This window comes from Budorcas taxicolor, chromosome 17 (assembly GCF_023091745.1).
Source record: "Budorcas taxicolor isolate Tak-1 chromosome 17, Takin1.1, whole genome shotgun sequence".
NCBI classification, from domain to species: domain Eukaryota; kingdom Metazoa; phylum Chordata; class Mammalia; order Artiodactyla; family Bovidae; genus Budorcas; species Budorcas taxicolor.
This window is the reverse complement of record NC_068926.1, coordinates 71,756,047-71,774,432: the sequence shown is the minus strand read 5'-3', so window position 1 is coordinate 71,774,432 and position 18,386 is coordinate 71,756,047. Positions and strand designations below refer to the sequence as shown.

The 18,386-nt window shown below is 64.9% G+C and overlaps 1 protein-coding gene across 1 annotated transcript in view; it reads left to right on the top strand.

The window, feature by feature from the left end:
• Nucleotides 1-6,452: 6,452 nt before the first annotated feature.
• Nucleotides 6,453-18,386, top strand: part of BCR (BCR activator of RhoGEF and GTPase) — an 84,316-nt gene continuing 72,382 nt past the window's right edge. The window contains exon 1 of the mRNA XM_052654505.1: nucleotides 6,453-7,788. Within this exon, the coding sequence (XP_052510465.1) occupies nucleotides 6,456-7,788 (1,333 nt within the window). The 5' untranslated portion in view covers nucleotides 6,453-6,455. The remainder of the gene's footprint in view (nucleotides 7,789-18,386) is intronic.

The window sequence follows — 18,386 nt, the reverse complement described above, 5'->3', positions numbered from 1 at the left end:
CCAGGCCTGCGGCAGAGGCCTCCCCACCCTCCACGAGACGTGCTGGTGCTGCGTCCGGGACACAGAGGGGGACGCGGGGCGCCCATCGCGCTGAGCCCCAGGGCCCCCCCTGTCTCCTCCTCTCCATAGCGGGGCGGGAGCCAGAGGAGGCCCCCACTGCCGCCCAGGGGCCCGTGCTGAAAGGCCAGTTGCACCTACAGAGTTGCCCGTCAGCCCCAGCCACAGAGGCTCAGGACTTCAGGCACAGCACCTGTCTCCCGGGTCCCAGACCCCGGGCACAGTTGGGGCTCCCCAGGCCCCTCCCCAGCCTTCCTGGGTTGGCCTCGGAGTCCCCCTCATCTCAGGGGCCGAGGCGAGTGGGACTCGCCGATGTCAGCGGAAGCCCAGGGAAAGCCGGGTTTCTCTCCCGGCCCCGACTCTTCTGTGAGCAGGGCTGGGCCTCGCCGTCCACCGTCCCTTCGCCGTGGACTTGTGGGTCCCCTCTCTGGCCACCGAGGGGCCACCTCTGGCTCCACCATGACCCGTGACATCCTGCCCCCCGGGTCAGGGGCCGAGGATGGGCAGAACAGGCCACACACACCCCTGCCCACCCCCGGCCCCTCTCTCCCACTTGCCTGGGGACAAGGTGCCGCACGCAGGTCTCTGGGGACCCCCATGATAGCCCCACATGTCTGCAGCACATCGGAGTTTCTCCAGCACCTGGAGGCAGGCGCCCCGTCTCCACAGCCCTCCTGACTCCCGGCACAGGCGGGCGCCCTGGCCTCCCCACCCCAGCTCCCGCCCAGAGTGCCCGGCCCCCTCCAGGCTGCTGTGGGGCTCCTCCACGGGGCCTACTGAGCCCCCACCCCACGGCCACGGGGGGGCGCACGTCTGGCCTCCGTCCTCGTCCTCGGGGACCGCAAGCGTGTCTCGGGCAGCTGGTGGGTGGTGGCCGAGGGATGCAGCGTCTTCTGTTCGCTCCGCCTTCCCCACGTCCTCAGCTCTCCTTTTCGTAGATAGAGGGTACTCCTTTGCATAAAGCGCTCCTGCAGGAACTGTAAATTCGCCTTGTGAGATGGGCCAGCACAGGGCTCAGCCTCCAGGGAGGCGCCTCCCGTGGGCCCGACGTAAGCAGTGCAGGCCTCCCGCTCCTTGTTTGCTGTGAAACCAGTGTGACCTCTCCCTGGCCCACTGGCGGCCTTCTTCCTCCCAGGCTGGGCGAGCCTGTGTGTCCCTTCAGGGCTGTAGATTTGACTTCCTGCAGACGGGCCAGACTCCGTTCAGGCCGCCCAGCCCTGGGACAGTCGGCTTTTCGCTTCTGGTCCTCACAGCGGCAGCTTCCCACGCTCGGGATTCCCGCAGGGGCCTACCTGGGCCTCCCGTGGGCTGGCCCACCAGACCCAACCTTGGCTTCGCCAGGCCCGGGCTTGGGGCACGTGAGAGACAGCGTGGGGACGGGTGAGTCTGCTCAGGTGGGCTGGCCTCCTCCCGGCTCCCTCCCCCCCGCACCGGGGCCTGTGTCCAGCTGTCACTGGCCCCTGAGCCAGGACCGCCGGCTCGTGTGCACCCAGCCCTCTAAGCTGCCTGGCGGGAAACTCTCCTCCTGTGGCCCCCTGCGTGTGTCCAGCTGTTACGGCGTCTCTTCTGAAGCGGCCGTGGGCCCACTGATCCCACAAGTCCACAGAGACAGTGACGTGTCTGGGCGCCGACGCAGGGCTGTGTGCAAGCACTTCCAAGGCGTCTGGAGGAAACGGGGGCCTCGGATGCGTCCAGAACCCCCCTTCAGCCTGGCGACGGGACACAGGCCTCTCCCAAGGGACCGTGGGCTCCTGAGGGCCTTGGGCACGTGAGGCGGATGCCTGAGGTCGCCAGAGATGGAGGTAAGGGGACGTGACGATGGGCGGGGGGCCCGCTCCACTCACAGTCACGCAGATAGAAACCTGAGGGGGTGGGGTGGGGGGCGGGGACGGGCCTTCCTGGCCTGTGAGCTGTAGAAGGCGCTTGGGACCCAGGAGTCCCGGGGCAGAGACAAGAGTGGGTGTGGGGCGCGGGAGCTTTCAGAAGCAGCCGCAGCTCAGAGAGGACCGTCGTCCTCTGAGCCTTCCGTGTTCCTGGAGACGGGGCGGGGGAGCTGGGGGCCCCAAGACGACACGACGCGTGCCCAGCAGCCCCGGGTTCCCCTGCCATCTGCCACGGCCTCCCCACCACTCTCCGTGTGTCAGGCCGATGGGGAGTAGCGTGGGGTCCCGCAGCCTCCTCCCAGGCCTCCAACCCTCATCCAGACATCCCCCTGGCATTCCGGGCCCCGGCCACCTGTCTGAGCCTGCATCCCCAGGAGGGAGCAGGGTGGGGCCTTCCGTCCACAGGCCGCTCTTCACAGGCCCCTCCCGCCGCCCCCTGGTCCCCAACGGAAGGGTGGCATCCCCCCACCCCGCCCAAGGGTGCCCTGGGTCTCTGACCACGGGAAGCCATGGCCCGGACCGTGTCGCTGACCAGGCCTTCAGGAACTAGCCCATCTTGTCCAGGCCCCTGCACTCTCTGTGAGGCTGGAAACAGCCGCTGAGGGGCGCACCGGGATCTGCACCCCCACCCTCCACTGCAGGGCCTCATCAATAGTTGATTCGGCAGAAGGCGGGGGAGTTCCAGCCAAGAGGGGAGGAAAGGTCCATGGCTCACTCACTCGGAGCCCGGGGCCTGTGAAGCCCTGCAGAGACCCCGCTCCCCTGGGCCGGGGCTGGGGGCCTGCAGCAGGCGCCCCGCCAGGCGCCCTCCAGCACAGCGCCACGGGCAGGGCTACAGCACAGCGGCATCGATCACCCCCGTGTCCCAGTCTTGCCTGCAGCTCCCTGGGGCTGAAGGATGATGGATGACAGCTGGGGGGTCGTGAGGCCACATCCCCGCCTGAAGGGAGCCCTCCGAAACGCAGCCCCCCTCCCTGCTGTGTGAGCCCATCGGCCGTCCCTCCCCACGCCTCCCCTCCCCCGGCCTCCAGGCGACCACCAGCCTTTCTGTCTCCAGAGGCCTGGGCATTTCATGTAAACGGAGTCATACAATGTGCGGCCTGTTGTGCCTGGTTTCTTTCCCTTGGCGTAATGCTTTCAAGGTCCGTGGGTATTCAGCATGCACGGGCACTGCATTTTCTTTGATGGTCAAATAATATTCCAGCGTCATATTCCCTTGACGAGTTTCCATCCCCCAGGTTCTGCGGCTTCGGAAGTTCTGAGTTCTGTCCAGCAGAGGGGGCTGTCGAGTCTCAGCGGCTCATTGCAGCGAAGGGACCAGGTAGCGTTTGAGGAGGGGCTTGCACGAACCTGGTCTTGGGTTCAAGAACCCTGGGCTGCTGCTGAGGGTACATGAGGGTGTGCGTGTGTGTGTTTGTGTGTGTGTGTGTGAGAGAGAGAGCTTTTGAGCTTTTGAAATGAATTATAGAGCTTTGTCCCGGAAAATGATGGAAGTGGAAATGGGGAAATATCACCGACAATCCCACTTTCCTGTCCCATTTTAGTTTTGGGATGGAAAAAAAAAAATGTCAGGAGCGATGGAAATGTTTGTTAACTGATGGTGATGATGGTTTTCGTGAGTGAAACCCCAGATCTGACCTCCTGCAGTCTACACCAGCCTGGCCCCTAACCTAGCTCTTTCTCAAACACACCCGGACCTCCGAACTCCCCATCTTTGCCTGTCCGTCCCCATCTCCAGGACCAGCTCAGACGTCGCCCCCCAGCCAGCCTTCCCCAGACCTCTGCGTCCTCTGGGATGCCCACTCACACAGCTTCTGTGCCTCTGCCGCGGCCTGGCTCTGCCCGCCTCACCCCTTCCTCCCTCCCCTGTGCTCACCACTGCCTCTTCCCCCCCGCGGGGCAGGACTGACTGAACACCTATTTTGTCGTAAGCACTGAGTGTTCACTGGGGAACAAGACAGACAGATCTCCGTCCTCGGAAGTTTAGATCTAGCTGGGAACACACACTGAGAGGGGATCGCAGACTGTTAATGGATATGGATCCCACATTCCTCCTCTGCCCTCCCTTTCTCTGGAGGGAGGGATGATAAGAAAGCTCATGGGGAAGGAGCAGAGACCTCGGGCGGGGGTGCTTCCGGGGGAGACTCTGGGGAGGAGAGGAATGTCCTTGGGGCCAAAAGAAACTGTCCCACTATCTCGCAGTGTCCTTGTGCCCAGCAAGCCACTTGCTCTGCCAAGAGAACAGGGTGTGCAACCCCCACCTGCAGTGCCAGTTTCCAACGCATACAGATTTAAGGCGGAGCCAAGTTGGGGGCCTGCAAACCAGAGAGGAACACTGCACTGATGGGTGCAGCAGCTCCCCCCGGCCAAAGTATTTTTTTCTTCCCTGGTGCTTAATGGTATTGTCCCAGATGAACCCACAAGTACCCCCTGGAAACTCAGGGACCCTGTTAGCAAGGGAAAAAAACCCAGTTTATGCTTTTGGGATTCTCCCTGCTGACGGCCAGGGAATGGGGTTCCAGAGGCATTGGGTTCTGGTTCTGCCAGATCCACTGGCGGGGTTGCCGGGGTTGCCGGAGGAAGGCCCTAATGGGATGGTGAGCTGCCATGTGCCATGGGCTGGGAGGTCAGGGTTTGTTACTCCCGACTTGAAGAGGTGTTCAGGATGTGAACGATGCTGGGGTTCCTGCCTGGCTCTGCTGGCCGCCAAGTCAGGGCCTCAAGCTCTCCTTCCTCAGATAAAAAACAGGCTTTTTTTTTTTTACCCTCGGGGCCCTGTCCGCTGGGCAGAGGAGTGCGAGGGTGGACACGGCGGAGCGCCCGCAGGGAGCCGTGCCTGGAAGCGCCTGCCAGTTCCCCTCCCCGCCCCCCACAGCCCCGGGGCTTTTCCTGCCAGGCTCCCAGGTCACCAACGTGAAAGGCGACCACGGGAGGAGCAGCACAGGCTTTATGGTTGCCCCCTCCGGGCAGCTTCCGCACGGTGCTCACAACACTGTTCCACGTGAGAAAAACCGGCTCAGAGGGGGGGGGGAAGGGAACTGCCAAGGTCACACAAGCCGCCGGGGGAGAGACCTGAAGCCCAGCCAGGCCGCTCCGTTCCCTCTAGATGAGACGTCAGGGCATCCGCTTTGGGTGGCACCGGAGCTGGAGGGGTGGGCCGGTAAGAGAACCCTCATGAGGTGGGGGCGGGCGTGTGTGTGCTTTCTGGTTCTCCCGTTAACGCCCGGGGAAGCAGGCGCGAGCGGCCCAGAGGCGCCTGGCCTCTAGCCGGGGTCTCCGGCTGACACATCCCATTTCCTTTCGCGCCACCCAGCAGGCTGGTCGGGGTCTTCTCGGCCCTCAGGCCCCCCACCCCCACCGCACCCCCGGGGTCCACTCCGCTGTGTGTCTGAGATCTCCGGGCTTCTCCGGCGGACCAAAAGCAGACTCCGTTTCACTGCCCGCCGGGCCGTGCTGTCCGCCTCCGTCCCCCATCCCTGTGCGCCCAGTGGAGGCCGGGGCCCCCCTCGGGGGCAGATGACAGATAAGTTCCGAGTCAGGGCTGCAGGAAGGGAGACGTGTACGCTGAGCGGCCCGGGGCGGGAGACATTCCTATGGACCCTCTCCATGATGCTTCAGCCGTCACGCCGCGACCCCAGCGCCCGGAGGCCCGCTGGCGACCGCCGGGCGACTTGTCCGCTGGGGAGCGCGCTCAGCCAGTGACGCGCGAGGGGCCACCCGGCTGGCCAGGATCCAGGGCACCTGTTCCCGGGGGTGCAGAGGTCGCCGTCTCGGCCTCGGTTTCCCCAGCCGCGGGGACCGCCGGCAGGGCCGCGGCGGGGGAGGAGGGGGGCGGCCCCTTTAAGAAGCCCCGCCCGGTTCCATCAGCCGCGCCGCGGCCCCGCCCTCCACCCCGCCCCTTCCTGCGGCGCTGAACTCGGGCGGCGCGCAGGAGAGCGGCGGGAGCTCGAGGTACGAACGCCGCGCGGGGAGAGGCCTCTTTAAGAGGCCCCCCCACCGCTCCATCAGCCGCGCGAGGCCCCGCCCCCCGCCCCGCCCCGCCCCGCCCCTTCCTGCGGAGCCGAGCGCGGGCGGCGCGCGACGGAGCAGCGGGAGCGGGCGGGCTGAGCGCGGCGCGGGGAGCCGGGCGGCGGCGCGGGACCCCGAGGACAGCGGCGCGCGGGTGGCGGCCATGGGCTAGCGGGCCGGCCGAGAGGAGGCAGCGGCCGCCCCGCCCCGCGCGCGCGCGCGCCGGGAGCCCCGCACACAATAGCGGGCGCGCGGCCCCGCGCCCTGCCCCCGCGCGCGCCCCGCCCCGCGCCCCGCCCCGCGCGCCGGCCGCCTGGCCGCGGCCTCACCTGCCGCCCGGGAGGGGGCGGGCATTGTTTGCGCGCTGCCGCCGCTGCCGCCCCGCCGTGGGCATGGGGGCCACCCGGCGTCCCGGGCCGGGCCTGGCGAGGCCGCCGCGCCGTCGCTGAAGCCGGCCCCGCTGGCGCGCGCAGCCAGGCGGCGCAGGTGAGGAGCCGCGGCCGCGCCATGGTGGACCCGGTGGGCTTCGCCGAGGCGTGGAAGGCGCAGTTCCCGGACTCGGAGCCGCCGCGCATGGAGCTGCGCTCTGTCGGCGACATCGAGCAGGAGCTGGAGCGCTGCAAGGCCTCCATCCGGCGCCTGGAGCAGGAGGTGAACCAGGAGCGCTTCCGCATGATTTACCTGCAGACTCTGCTGGCCAAGGAGAAGAAGAGCTACGACCGGCAGCGCTGGGGCTTCCGGCGCGCCGCACAGCCCCCCGACGGCGCGGCCGAGCCCCGCGCGCAGCGCGCGCAGCCCGCGCCCGCCGAGGGCGCCGACCTGCCGGCCGCCGACGAGCCCGAGGCCCGGCCCGACGGCGAGGGCTCCCCGGGCAAGGCCAGGCCCGCGGCCGCGCGCAGGCCCGGGCCCGCAGCCGCCGCGGAGCGAGACGACCGCGGGCCCCCCACCAGCGTGGCGGCGCTGCGCTCCAACTTCGAGAGGATCCGCAAGGGCCCCGGCCAGCCGGCGGCGGCGGCGGCGGCGGCGGCGGCGGACGCCGAGAAGCCCTTCTACGTGAACGTCGAGTTCCACCACGAGCGTGGCCTGGTGAAGGTCAACGACAAAGACGTGTCAGACCGCATCAGCTCCCTGGGCAGCCAGGCCATGCAGATGGAGCGCAAGAAGTCGCAGCAGCAGGGCGCCGGCCCGGGCCCCGCAGACACCCCCAGGCCTTCGTATCGCGGGCGCGCCTCCGAGGGCAGCGGCTGCGGTGGCCTCGACGGCGACTATGAGGACGTCGAGCTGAACCCGCGCTTCCTTAAGGACAACCTGATAAACGCCAACGGCAGCGGCAGGCCCCCCTGGCCGCCCCTGGAGTACCAGCCCTACCAGAGCATCTACGTCGGGGGCATGATGGTGGAAGGGGAAGCCAAGGGCTCGCTGCAGCGCAGCCAGAGCACCTCGGAGCAGGAGAAGCGCCTCACCTGGCCGCGGAGGTCCTATTCCCCGCGGAGCTTCGAGGATAGCGGGGGCGGGTACACGCCGGACTGCAGCTCCAACGAGAACCTCACGTCCAGCGAGGAGGACTTCTCCTCCGGCCAGTCCAGCCGCGTGTCCCCGAGCCCCACCACCTTCCGGTCCTTCCGGGACAAGAGCCGCTCGCCCTCGCAGAACTCCCAGCAGTCCTTCGACAGCAGCAGCCCCCCGACGCCCCAGTGCCAGAAGCGGCACCGCCAGGGGCCCGTCGTGGTGTCCGAGGCCACCATCGTGGGCGTCCGCAAGACGGGGCAGATCTGGCCTAGCGATGGGGACAGCTTGTCCAGCAAGCTGCCTCAGGATGGCGCCTTCCACGCAGACACAGGTAAGTGCCTCTGCCGGTCTGGTGGGCACACCTGAGAGGTCCGGGGTGTAGGGGCAGGTAGGTACTTTGTGGAGTGGTTCTCAAGCACCAGTGGTGGGCTGGAAGGATTCGCACCCATTCCCCCAGCTGAACAAATTCCATCCTTGCTTTCCTCCTGAATGCAGATTCCCAGCGTCTGGAGTGGGATTCAGGTGAGGGGTGGTGCATCAGGATGGTGGAGGTGGCTCCTTCCTTTGGGTCTGGAGCCTGTGCTCCCTCGTGAGAGTGCTTCCTCGACGTGGGCCGTGGGTCGAGACCGGGAGTGCCTTGGACGCCTTGGTCATCTCTGCCCTCTGGGTGGATACTTCACCAGGGACTGATCTACGTCATGGGCAGTCCCCGCCACCTGACCTGGAGAGTTCCACGATGCGTCTGGGGAACCCACAGGATGCCAGCTGCTCCCAGGCTGGAGGAGCGTCGGGTGCGCTCTCTGGCTGGCAGCCCCCGTGCAAGTCAGAGCAGGTGAAGAACGCAAACCAGGAGGAAGGGAGGCCACCGGAGAGCCGGGGCTGGAAAGCTCTATCCGGGGCTGCAGCAGGGCCACTCCCGTGCTGGTCGGCCCAGTTTGGACAGCGGAGACCTCACTGCTGGGCGTCTCACGCCTGCTCCGTCGTCCCCCTCACCCACCCATGCTTGTGTTCGGCTCCGAGTCACGGTCCGGCTCCTGGCCCTGAGATTGAACCCGCGGGGCCATGGGTTTAACGTGTGCACATCTGTGTACACGTCTGTGTACAGGTGCCCCGTGGCGCCGGGCTAATGGGACTGTGTTTCGAGAGCTGGGCGCAGTTTGCGGTGGCAGCCAGGACAGGGATTTGGGGTGGTTGGGGGTGAGGCGGTTGGGAACCTCTCAGAGTCCCGGTCCCTGCTGAGTCGATGTGGTTTTCCGCTCCACTGACTTTTTCTTTTTCTGCCGATGGAGTGGTGTGCGCTTGGTGAGCTCTCTTGAAGCAAGTGAGGCTATTTTTGGCTCTGTGAAGGGGCCTCTTTGCCATCCGCGCTCCGTCCGGTTTGTTTTGGGCTCACCTTGCTGTTGATTCTGCCCGTGCTGTGTGGTGGGGACCTATGGCGGGGCCCAGCGTCCATCCCTCAGGCCCCTCGTGTGTGGGGGAGCCGGTACTATGGAGAAGACCGCTTTGTAGGCAGGTCAGCTCCTCTGGGCTCTGGAGCATTGCCCTGTGGTCGCCGGGCACCAGCCCCGTCTGGCCAGTTGTCGGCCAGGCGAGCCAGCTTGGATTGGCCCTGCGAAAAGGAGAGCTTTTCGCAGAGACCTGTCGTCTGAAACTGTTTTCTTGCTGGGGGAGGTGGGAGTTTCCAGCGAGTAGGGCCCCGCTGCGGGGGGGGGGTGTTTGGGGGGCTTCCCTGCAGGCCGTCTCCGGAGCTCGCAGGCCCTCGCCTGCCTTCAGCTTCTGCTCTGTGCGAGACGCAGGGCGACGTAGGCTCCCAGCAGAGGAGGTCATCTGACAACTTGACCATCCCCGCCCCTTTGGCGCTTGGTGAATCCTGCTCTGAAAGCCCTCCAGGGTCCCACCTTGTGTCTCCTGCTGGGCTTTGAAGCTCCTGGCAGTTTCAGCTCTGGGAGCCCGCCCAGCCCGCTTCTCAGGGCTCTCTGAGGCGTGTGGCTGGAGGCGAAGGCAGGACTGCTGGGGCCAGGCCATCTGTCTCCTTCCCAACAGTTTGCCCACGTTCCCTAGACGCCCCCGGCCAGGGCCCGCGCCTCTGACGTGGGACAGTGGGGAAGGTCCCAACATGGACGGAGGGGACCTCACCTCGTTCTCTGCTGCAGAAGCTCCTGTGTCCGAGCGGAGGGAGGGAAGCAGCTGGAATGGTGACCGTGCTCTGACACGCGTGTCCCCTGGGAGCTTGGCCTCACTCCCCACCCCGACCCCATCTGCAGATAAGGATACCGCCAGGAAGTGGCAGAGGCGCCTCTGGGCCCCTTGGGGACGCGGACCCCCGGTCCTTTCTGTTGCCCTTCACACCCCTGAGAAATGGGGCTGGGTAGGTCCCGGGGTCCTTCTGGCTGCAAGCCCGCTGTGCAAGCTGAGTGGAAGGAGGGAGCATGGTCCTTGCCCCTGCTTGGGAGCTTAAAAAGGCAGCGGGAGACAGGAATGCACCCGGCCCAGGGCAGGGTCAGGAGGGTGGAAAGGTGGCTGTGCCCACCCTCGTCCCTTAAATTCCTCTCTGGGAACCTGGCCGCCCCTTCCTGAGAAGGGCCACTCTGCCGGGGCCTGTCCTCCTGAGGCGCCCCCGGCCCGCGCGTCCCCCGTAAGCGGGTCTGTGTTTCTTCCTGGGCTCCGGCTGGCGGCTGCTCTGTGTCCTTCTGTTTCTACTAAGTGGTGAATTTGCCCTTTGGATCCTGGTGACATGTTATCGTCAGAGCGATCACGGCTTTGTTGTTCCCTTGGGTGGTTGAGTGGACTGATGACCTGCCTGAGTAACTGTTGGGCAGAAAAGGGTCTTGGGCCTGGCCCGGCCTCCACCAGCTTCACAGACCAGACAGAGCCTGTGGGCACCTCCAACTTGAGCCTGACTGCGGCCTCCTTCCCCGGGACGGAGGCAGAGTCTGAGACCATTCAAGTCATCGATCGACAGGCTGGAAGGGGAGTCTCGATGGACTTGTACAAGGATTCTCTGGCTCGGAAAGGATAGCTTTCTGGTTTGGGAACAGAAGGCAGCTTTCTGGACCTTTCCCCGAGGAAGGAGCTGAGGTGTAGATTTGTGTGGGTCCAGGGCTCAGCGCCCCTCATCCCTCCCTATTAGGCTTCAGTGTGCCCTCCCCTCCCTGGCCAGGAGTCCTGGGGTCCAGCCCACCCTCTGGTTTTAGAAGGTTCTAGGTTCACGGCGAATGGACAGGCCTCTTCTCAAGTTGTGGGACAATAGGCCTGAGTTTTGACTGAGTCTGCTTTTTAGATGAAGGCTCAGGAGGTGGTGGAGGATTTATAAACTAGGAGCCCTTTGAGGGTCTGGACCCCGACTGGAATTAGAACTCCCATGGTTCACGTTGGATTTTTTTTTTTTCCTTCTTTCTGGGAAAAAAAAGTAGTAACTTTAATTAAAATGAGGTTCTTCTGTGACATGGGACAGGCTTTTCTTTATCCTAGAAAACGTTGCTGTTGTCGAGTCTTTACGTTGTGTCTGGCTGTTTCGTGACCCCATGGACTGTAGCCCGCCAGGCTCCTCTGTCATGGGATTCTCCAGGCAAGAATACTGGAGTGGGGTGCCATTGCCTTCTCCAGGGGATCTTCCTGACCCAGGGATGGAACCCACATCTCCTGCCCTGCAGACAGATTCTTTGCCGCTGAGCCAGCTGGGAAGCCCATCCTGGCAAAATATACGCAGCAGAGCCTGACGTGTTTTCTGTTTCTCAGCGTCCAGCTCGGCGGCATTCAGGCTGTTGTGCAGCCACCACCATGTCTAGAGCGCCTGTCTTTCCAGCCGGAAGCCGCTCCATTGCGCGGTCACTCGCTGCTCCCGCCAGCCCCTGGCCGCCACCGCGGTGCTCTCAGGCCGTATTCTGTGGCTGTACTGAGCCCTGTGCCTCCTGTGAGTGGAATCGAGGGTGCTTGTCCTTCGGGGTCTCCCTGGTCTCCCTCAGTGGGGTCTTGATGTTGCCGCCAGTGCCCTGGCCCTTCCCACACCAGCTCTGGTCCTGATTCATGGGCATGCCTCTTCAGGGGAACCCCTGGGAGTGACGGCCGCGTCTCCTTGACTTCCACCACCCGTGTGTGTTTGCGTCCTGGGGGCAAACTGCCAGGGACTGGGGTCCTTCAGCAGCAGAAATCTATTTCCCTTCGACCCTGGAGTCCGCAAGTCCAGGATGAAGGTGCCAGCGGGCGTGGTTTCCTCGGGGACCTCTCCTTGGCTGGCAGCTGGGCCCCCCTTGATGCCCTTCCTCAGGGTGGTCCCTCTGTGCCCGTGGACCCCGATGGCTCTGTGTGCCTCTGAACCCTCTTCTGCTTATAAGGACACGATCCACATTGGCTTAGGGCCCCACCCTGATGACCCTGAACTTAATCACCTCATGAGAAGCCTGCCTCCCGCTTGCTGAGATGCCGCAGGCTAGGCCCTCAGTGTGTGAGTTTTGGGGGCGGAGGGACTCAGGTTGGCCCCCATCACTCAGCAAGCCCCTGATCAGACAGCAGGGAGTTGGTGTGTGAGCAGCCTCGCCGCAGGGTTTTAGGAGGAATCGCTGGTGAGGCTGGCACTGTGGGCTGCATCTCTTTCCTCATCTAGAACTTAGGGGTTGGACCTTGGCATTGCTGAAAGATCTTTTCTTTCCATTCTTTTATTTTTTTTTTTTTCCTTTTTTTGGCCTTGTGGCTTGCAGGATCTTAGTTCCCCAACCAGGGATTGAACCTGGGTGTCCACGGCAGTTAAAAAAAAAAAAAAAAAAAAAGCACCAAGTCTAACCACTGACCCACCGGAGAAGTCCCCTGAGTGTTTTCCTGTAAATTGATGAGCACAGCGTTGCAGGCCTTTCTTCTTATGCCCGTTTGCAGCTGTGTTTCCTTTTCCATAGCAGCCACCTCTCCCCGTTGGGACCCGCAGGGGGGTTTGTTGGGCGTCTGCCCAGTGCCCGGCCCGCCCCCCGGAAAGCCTCTCGTGTCTGCATCCACGGGTTTGTGGGAAGGCTGCTCCCGCTGCGCCTCGTCTTTGAGAAGCGGGGCAGCCGGAACCTTGCTGATGTCCTTCCGCCTTTCCGTGGCCACGTGTCGTCGCTTAGTCGCGCGCTCGCCGCGCTTTCCTGTTAGTCCTGCGGCCGCGTGGCTTCCTCCTTCCGCGTGGCGCGTCCTGAAGACAGAGGCCTGCTGTGGCGTCTGTGCCTCGGGTGCCGCGGTGTCTGGGGGTCCCGGGTGGAGCGCGACCCCACGCCCCCCGCCGTCTCTGAGGAACCTGCTTGCCAGGCCCTCCGTGTTCTGACCCCACCGGGCTCACCGCCCCCCAACCCTGCATCTGATAATTGGCGCTGATTTGGGGGGCCCGACAGCAAAGGTACCCCAGCAAGGGAGCTTGTTGGCTTTGAAGGTGACCTCCGAGGCCATTTCTGCTTCTTCGCTGATGCTGGGGCTCCTCTTGCTCAATCCTAAGAGCTTCCCGAATCCCCGGCGTGGATGGGGCGGTGGTTGGTGCCTGGGGTGCGGGCGGGGACCGCGAGGCCCAACCTGGGAAGTGAAAACTTGGCTTTGGAGGAGGCTGTTTCATGTGCCCTCGGAACATTCTTGTGCAGCAGCTGGAGTGCGATTATTATCGTAATTATACGCTGTCCGTCAGGCTGGCTCTGCGGGGGCGTGGGACCCGTACCTCCCCCCAAGATCACGTCGTTGGCTCAGGGGCCTGGCTCCGGGCACTCTTTCCTGGGCTGGCAAGTGTTGCCCAGCGCATGAGAGTGGGTCCCGAATGAGGGACCCCTCCGCTAGGGTTAGGGGGACCCGATGAGTCACGACAGAAGCAAAGAAAAAACACCTGCTGCAAGATGCCCTGAACCCGGCCGTCCTCCTGGGGCCCGCGGCTCAGACTCCGCCGGCAGGCTGGGCAGCAGGCCCGAGAGGACAGGCGCGTTGGGAGGACGCTGCCCACCCGTCCTGGGGCCCCCGGCTCAGACTCTGCCGGCAGGCTGGGCAGCAGGCCCGAGAGGACAGGCGCGTTGGGAGGACGCTGCCTGCCCGTCCTGGGGCCCCCGGCTCAGACTCCGCCGGCAGGCTGGGCAGCAGGCCCGAGAGGACAGGCATGTTGGGAGGACGCTGCCCGCCCGTCCGCCCCGACCGTCCAGCTGGGGAGGGGGCGTGACGCTGGCCGTCTCCAGGCAGGGCCTGGCTGGGAGGCGGTGACCGAGCCACTCGGCCGTGTGCACAAGCTGGGTCAGCACACGGCCCGGGGGGTGCCAGGAAGGCCCCGCCTGTGGCCGAAAAACCGTGGTGCGCGGACACTGCAGGGAGCGAGGCGCTCTGCCGTGTCCCTGCCGCTTCCATGGGGGCCGGGGGCGGGCAGCCCGGGGGTGTTCCCCACGGTGCCTCTGCTGGCGTCAGAAGGGCCTTTGAAGGTTCATGTTTACAGGCCTGACATGCTCCCTTGAAAGAATGCTGCCAGGTCAGCTGGTCTGCCGGGGCGTGGGGAGAGAGTTGCTCTGCAGGTGGCGTCTGTGACGCACCCTTGTGTGGAGCGAGGGCAGCCTTCCGGAGCGCACGTCCACCTGGTCCGCGGGAAGAACACAGACCCTGAAGGCTGGCAATCGGACGTGCCCGAGGCCCGGCGTGTGGCCTGTGGTGCAGGGACTGGGCTCTGTTGGCCGGCGAGGATGCCCCCCGTCTTGTGGCCGGGGGGGTTCTGGGTGCCCAGGGCAGTGGCCCCCTCTCTGGTCTCACAGAGCTGCCCCCTCAGCGGCTGGCGCCAGTCGATTGAACGCCCCGTGGTGAGCGACTTTAAGGGAGGTACAGGCCTTCTCACCGCTGGGCGCAGCTCCGGGGCCCAGGAGCCTGCGGGCCCTCCGCTTCTCTTACTGTGTCCGTCTGGGCTCAGTGGCATTCCCAAGTGTGAAAGGTACAGTCTGAGTGTATTTCTCTGCCCTGCAGCCTCAAAGGAAAGCCAACTGCTGTATTTGCTGGGCTGTTCCCTCCGCCCAGGGCACTCGGGGCCAGGCACCCGTGTCATCCGCCCCCCCATTGCCCCTGAAGAGGGGCTGGGGGGTACCCTCAGGCTCCTGGTGGAAGAGATGGGGTGACGTTCGCCCCCTGCCTCCCCAGTGTCACGGGGGAGCTGTGGCTGTGGGTGGGGACGCACTGCTGGGCCAGCCAGGCCCATGCCCTGGTCGCCCGTCCGCCCCGAGGCACGGGGTCCCTGAGCCGGGCCTCAGAGCCCTGCCGCTGTCCTCTTGGCAGGAAGCCCCGGAGACCCGACCTGTGAACCGTCTTCGGTGGTGCTCAGCGCGGCGGCTCAGCCTCTGGGCCTAGCGTGTGCGAACAGCCGGATTCGTGTCTGCTCCGATCTCAGAACGGAAAGTGTAGCCCCTTCATGAATGTCCACTGCAGAAAGCTGTGCGCTTTCTCCCCTAGGAACACGAAAGGGTGAATGTGTCTGCTTCGGGGCCCTGCCGCGTGGCGGGGGGATCAGGATCCAGGACCCGCATGCTTCTGGGCAGCCTCCAGGAGGGCCAGCACCTTGTCGAGGGGACTGCCTGACGGCCCCCCCGGTCCCCTTCAGCTCTAAAGCAGCCGGGCTGTGATGATGCACGTCGGCGCGGGTCGCCCTCCTGCGGTCTTTGTCAGCAGCCACAAGGCACGCCTCCCCGCGGCAGAGCCGACTCTTCTGCGGAGGGGCCCATGAGACCCCTGGGGGGTGGCCTGTGAGACCCCAGGGAGGGGCCCGTGAGACCCCGGGGGGGTGGCCTGTGAGACCCCGGGGGGGTTCCTGGGAGACCCCCGGGGAGGGGCCCATGAGACCCCCGGGGGGGGCCCGTGAGACCCCAAGGGAGGAGCCCGTGAGACCCCCGGGGAGGGGCCCGTGAGATCCCGGGGGGGCCCGGGAGACCCCCAGGGAGGAGCCCGTGAGACCCCGGGGGGGTTCCTGGGAGACCCCGGGGAGGGGCCCGTGAGACCCCCGGGGAGGGGCCCGTGAGATCCCGGGGGGGCCCGGGAGACCCCCAGGGAGGGGCCCGGGAGACCCCCAGGGAGGAGCCCGTGAGACCCCGGGGGGTGTTCCTGGGAGACCCCGGGGAGGGGCCCGTGAGATCCCCAGGGAGGAGCCCGTGAGACCCCAGGGGGCGCCCGTGAGACCCCCGGGGAGGGGCCTGTGAGACCCTGGGGGAGCCTGGGAGACCCCATCCCGGCCCTGCCCACCACTATCCGGCTTTTCCCAGCCCGCGGGCCCGAGCGGCTGCTCGTCTCCGCCATGTGTGTGGTGTCGGGTGCAGGAACCCCAGCGGGGAAGCAGGGAGGTCAGCGGGCTGGGACTCGACCACTTGGGAAAGGCGGCCCGTCCCAGGTGCCGGGCTGGAGTGCGGCTCCCCCAGGCAGCGGGCGGGGGGCATCCCAGCGGGCTGGTGGGGGCAGCAGGAAGGGCGTGGCTGCCAGAGCCCCAGTGCCTCCCCAGTATCCCCGAGAGCGAGCGGGACCTCTGGGAGAAGAGCAGGCCATGGCTGTTTCTCCACCCTCTTTTTCTCTGTCTCCCCCATCGCTCTCCCGCCTCCCTGGCCCCAGAGCCCTGGGCTCCCTGAGCCCATGAGTGGATTGGAGCCCGTGCTAAGGGAGGAGGGTCACTCTCTGTCCACTGAGTTCTAAGGCGAGCGTGATGGGGCATGACCGTAATAAGACCTTGGACATCACAGGGCCAGGCAGGGCTTTCCTGGGGCACGCGCTTTGTCAGTGGGATACACTGATGCCGACGCTGTTCCCACGGGGCCCCGGGTGTGCAGACCAGGTGGGACCAGGGCGTCAGGACCCACATATGGTCCCTCGGTGGTCCCCTTTGCCGGCTGCTTCCAGGGGGCCTTTCTGAAGGCCGGGCGGGGCTGGGCTTCAGGTGGGGAGGGTCTGCGGGTTCACCTGACTGGGGCCTCCTATGGGTCAGCAGGGTGGCACGGGACATCTAGTTGTCCAGGTCCTGCCTGGCATCCGCAGGTGCGTCCAGGCTGTAGCTTTTATTCGGAGCGGTGCCGCTGGGCCCGAGGACTCAGCCAGAACCGGGGCTTCAGGCCTGGTGGAGACTGGAGGCTGCCTCTCTTGTCCCGGCTGCCACAGGGACCGCCTCTACCGTAGTTGGGAAAATCACACAGCCGCCCCTGCTTCGTCACTCCCAGCGAGTCTGGTTTCTGAGGTCCTTCTTGTTTGTAATCAGTATCAGTTTCTGTGGGTCAGCTGTCCAGGGGTGACTGAATCAGCTGGGTCTTCTGCTAAGGGTCTCCCAGAGGGTCGTCCCCTTCTGGGACTGCACGTTGCCTCCAGCCCAGCTTGTTGGCAGAATCAGTTCCAGCTGGTTTGTAGGGGAACACCCCTGTTTCCTTGCTGTCCGTCAGCAGCTCCTGGAAGGCCCCCCCCCCCCCCCCCCCTCCCTCCCCCGTCTTCATAAAGCACTTTCCGCACAGATGTCTGATCTCCTCCAAGCCAGCCTGGCGTTCTGGAGGTCTCCTTGAGACATCTCTTGTACAGCCCGAGAACTGTCCACCTGTGGAATCCGCGAGCCGTGGCTGTGGGTCTTGAACGGTTGCTGTGTGGTAGGGGGAATGGGTTTCTTTAGGGTCATAGCTGGGAGGCTGATCTGTTATAAATTGCTGGAAGCTTCAGGGAAACAGGGCTTCCCTGGTGGCTTAGCTGGTAAAGAATCTGCCTGCAGTGTGGGAGCCCTGGGTTAGATCCCGGGGTTGGGAAGATCCTCTGGAGAAGGGAAAGGCTACCCACTCCAGTATTCTGGCCTGGAGAATCCCATGGGCCGTACGTACAGTCCACGGGGTTGCAAAGAGTCGGACTCGACTGGGCGACCTTCGCTGTCACTTTTCAGGGAAGCGAGTGTCAAGGGAAGTTTTCTTTTCTTCCCCACTTTCCATGGCTCTGCTCAGGCAGCAGGAGGCTGCTGGGCTTGTGGGGTCCAGTGCCTCTGAGGACTCGAGTGTGTGGAGGTTGTGTAGCTGTGTAGGCCGTGTGGCCCTGTAGGCCAGGTCGGAGAAGGTGCGTGCCCCAAGGCCACCTCTGGGAGTCGGGCAGCGAGGTGTGACAAGCTCGGGGCGGAAAGAGAGGGCGAGAGGCCCCCTTGCTGGCGGGCCGTCTCCCACTGCGGTGTGTCCAGGTCCTGGCCGCCGATGCCAAATAAGACGACGGTGCTGCGTGCGGGTGTCCCTGCTCCGTGCTCAGGAGCCCTTGTGAGCTTTCCTCACAGAACCCGTGAGGCAGGTAGGGTTGGTCTTCCTGTCCCTGGGAGGCCTGCACCCCCCAGAGTGTCACAGGGGTGGGGAGTGGTCGCCAGCAGCTCCTGTCTCCCCCACCCCCCGCATCTTCCTGCTTCTCTCCCCTGGAGCCAGGCTGCCTCTGGGTTCACAGCGGTTGAAGTGGGGCGACCGGAATGTGATTCTGTGCTGACAATTTTGTGTGTGCTTGAAATTTCCCCTAATAAAAAGTTAGGAAAATAGTCACTGATCGATCACAGTTATGAGAGAATCCCTTCACCTTGAGAGAGCAGGATGTTGGAATCCTGAATCTTTCTCAAGCTCCAAAAATGTGTGAGTCAAGTCTCGCTCATCTGTTCCTTGGTAGCAGAGGTTCTGGGAAAGCCGAGCTGCACTCGAGCCATGCCGTCCGCCATCCACCCATCCATGCACCGTCTGTTCATCCCTCTATCCACCCTCCGTCCCTCCATCCCTTCGTGATTCAGCCACCTGGCTATCTGTTCATCTGAGGATTATGTAACGCTGCTGGAGTCCAAGCTCTGTGCTTAGGCCTCGACACAGTCCTTGACCCCAGGGAGCCCACAGGGGCACCAGGTTAGCTCAGGGAAGCTCGCATAGAGGAGGACGGCCCCCCTGGCTGGGTCTTGAATGGACCCCACGGAGGAGGAGCGTGTCAGACCACTGTGGA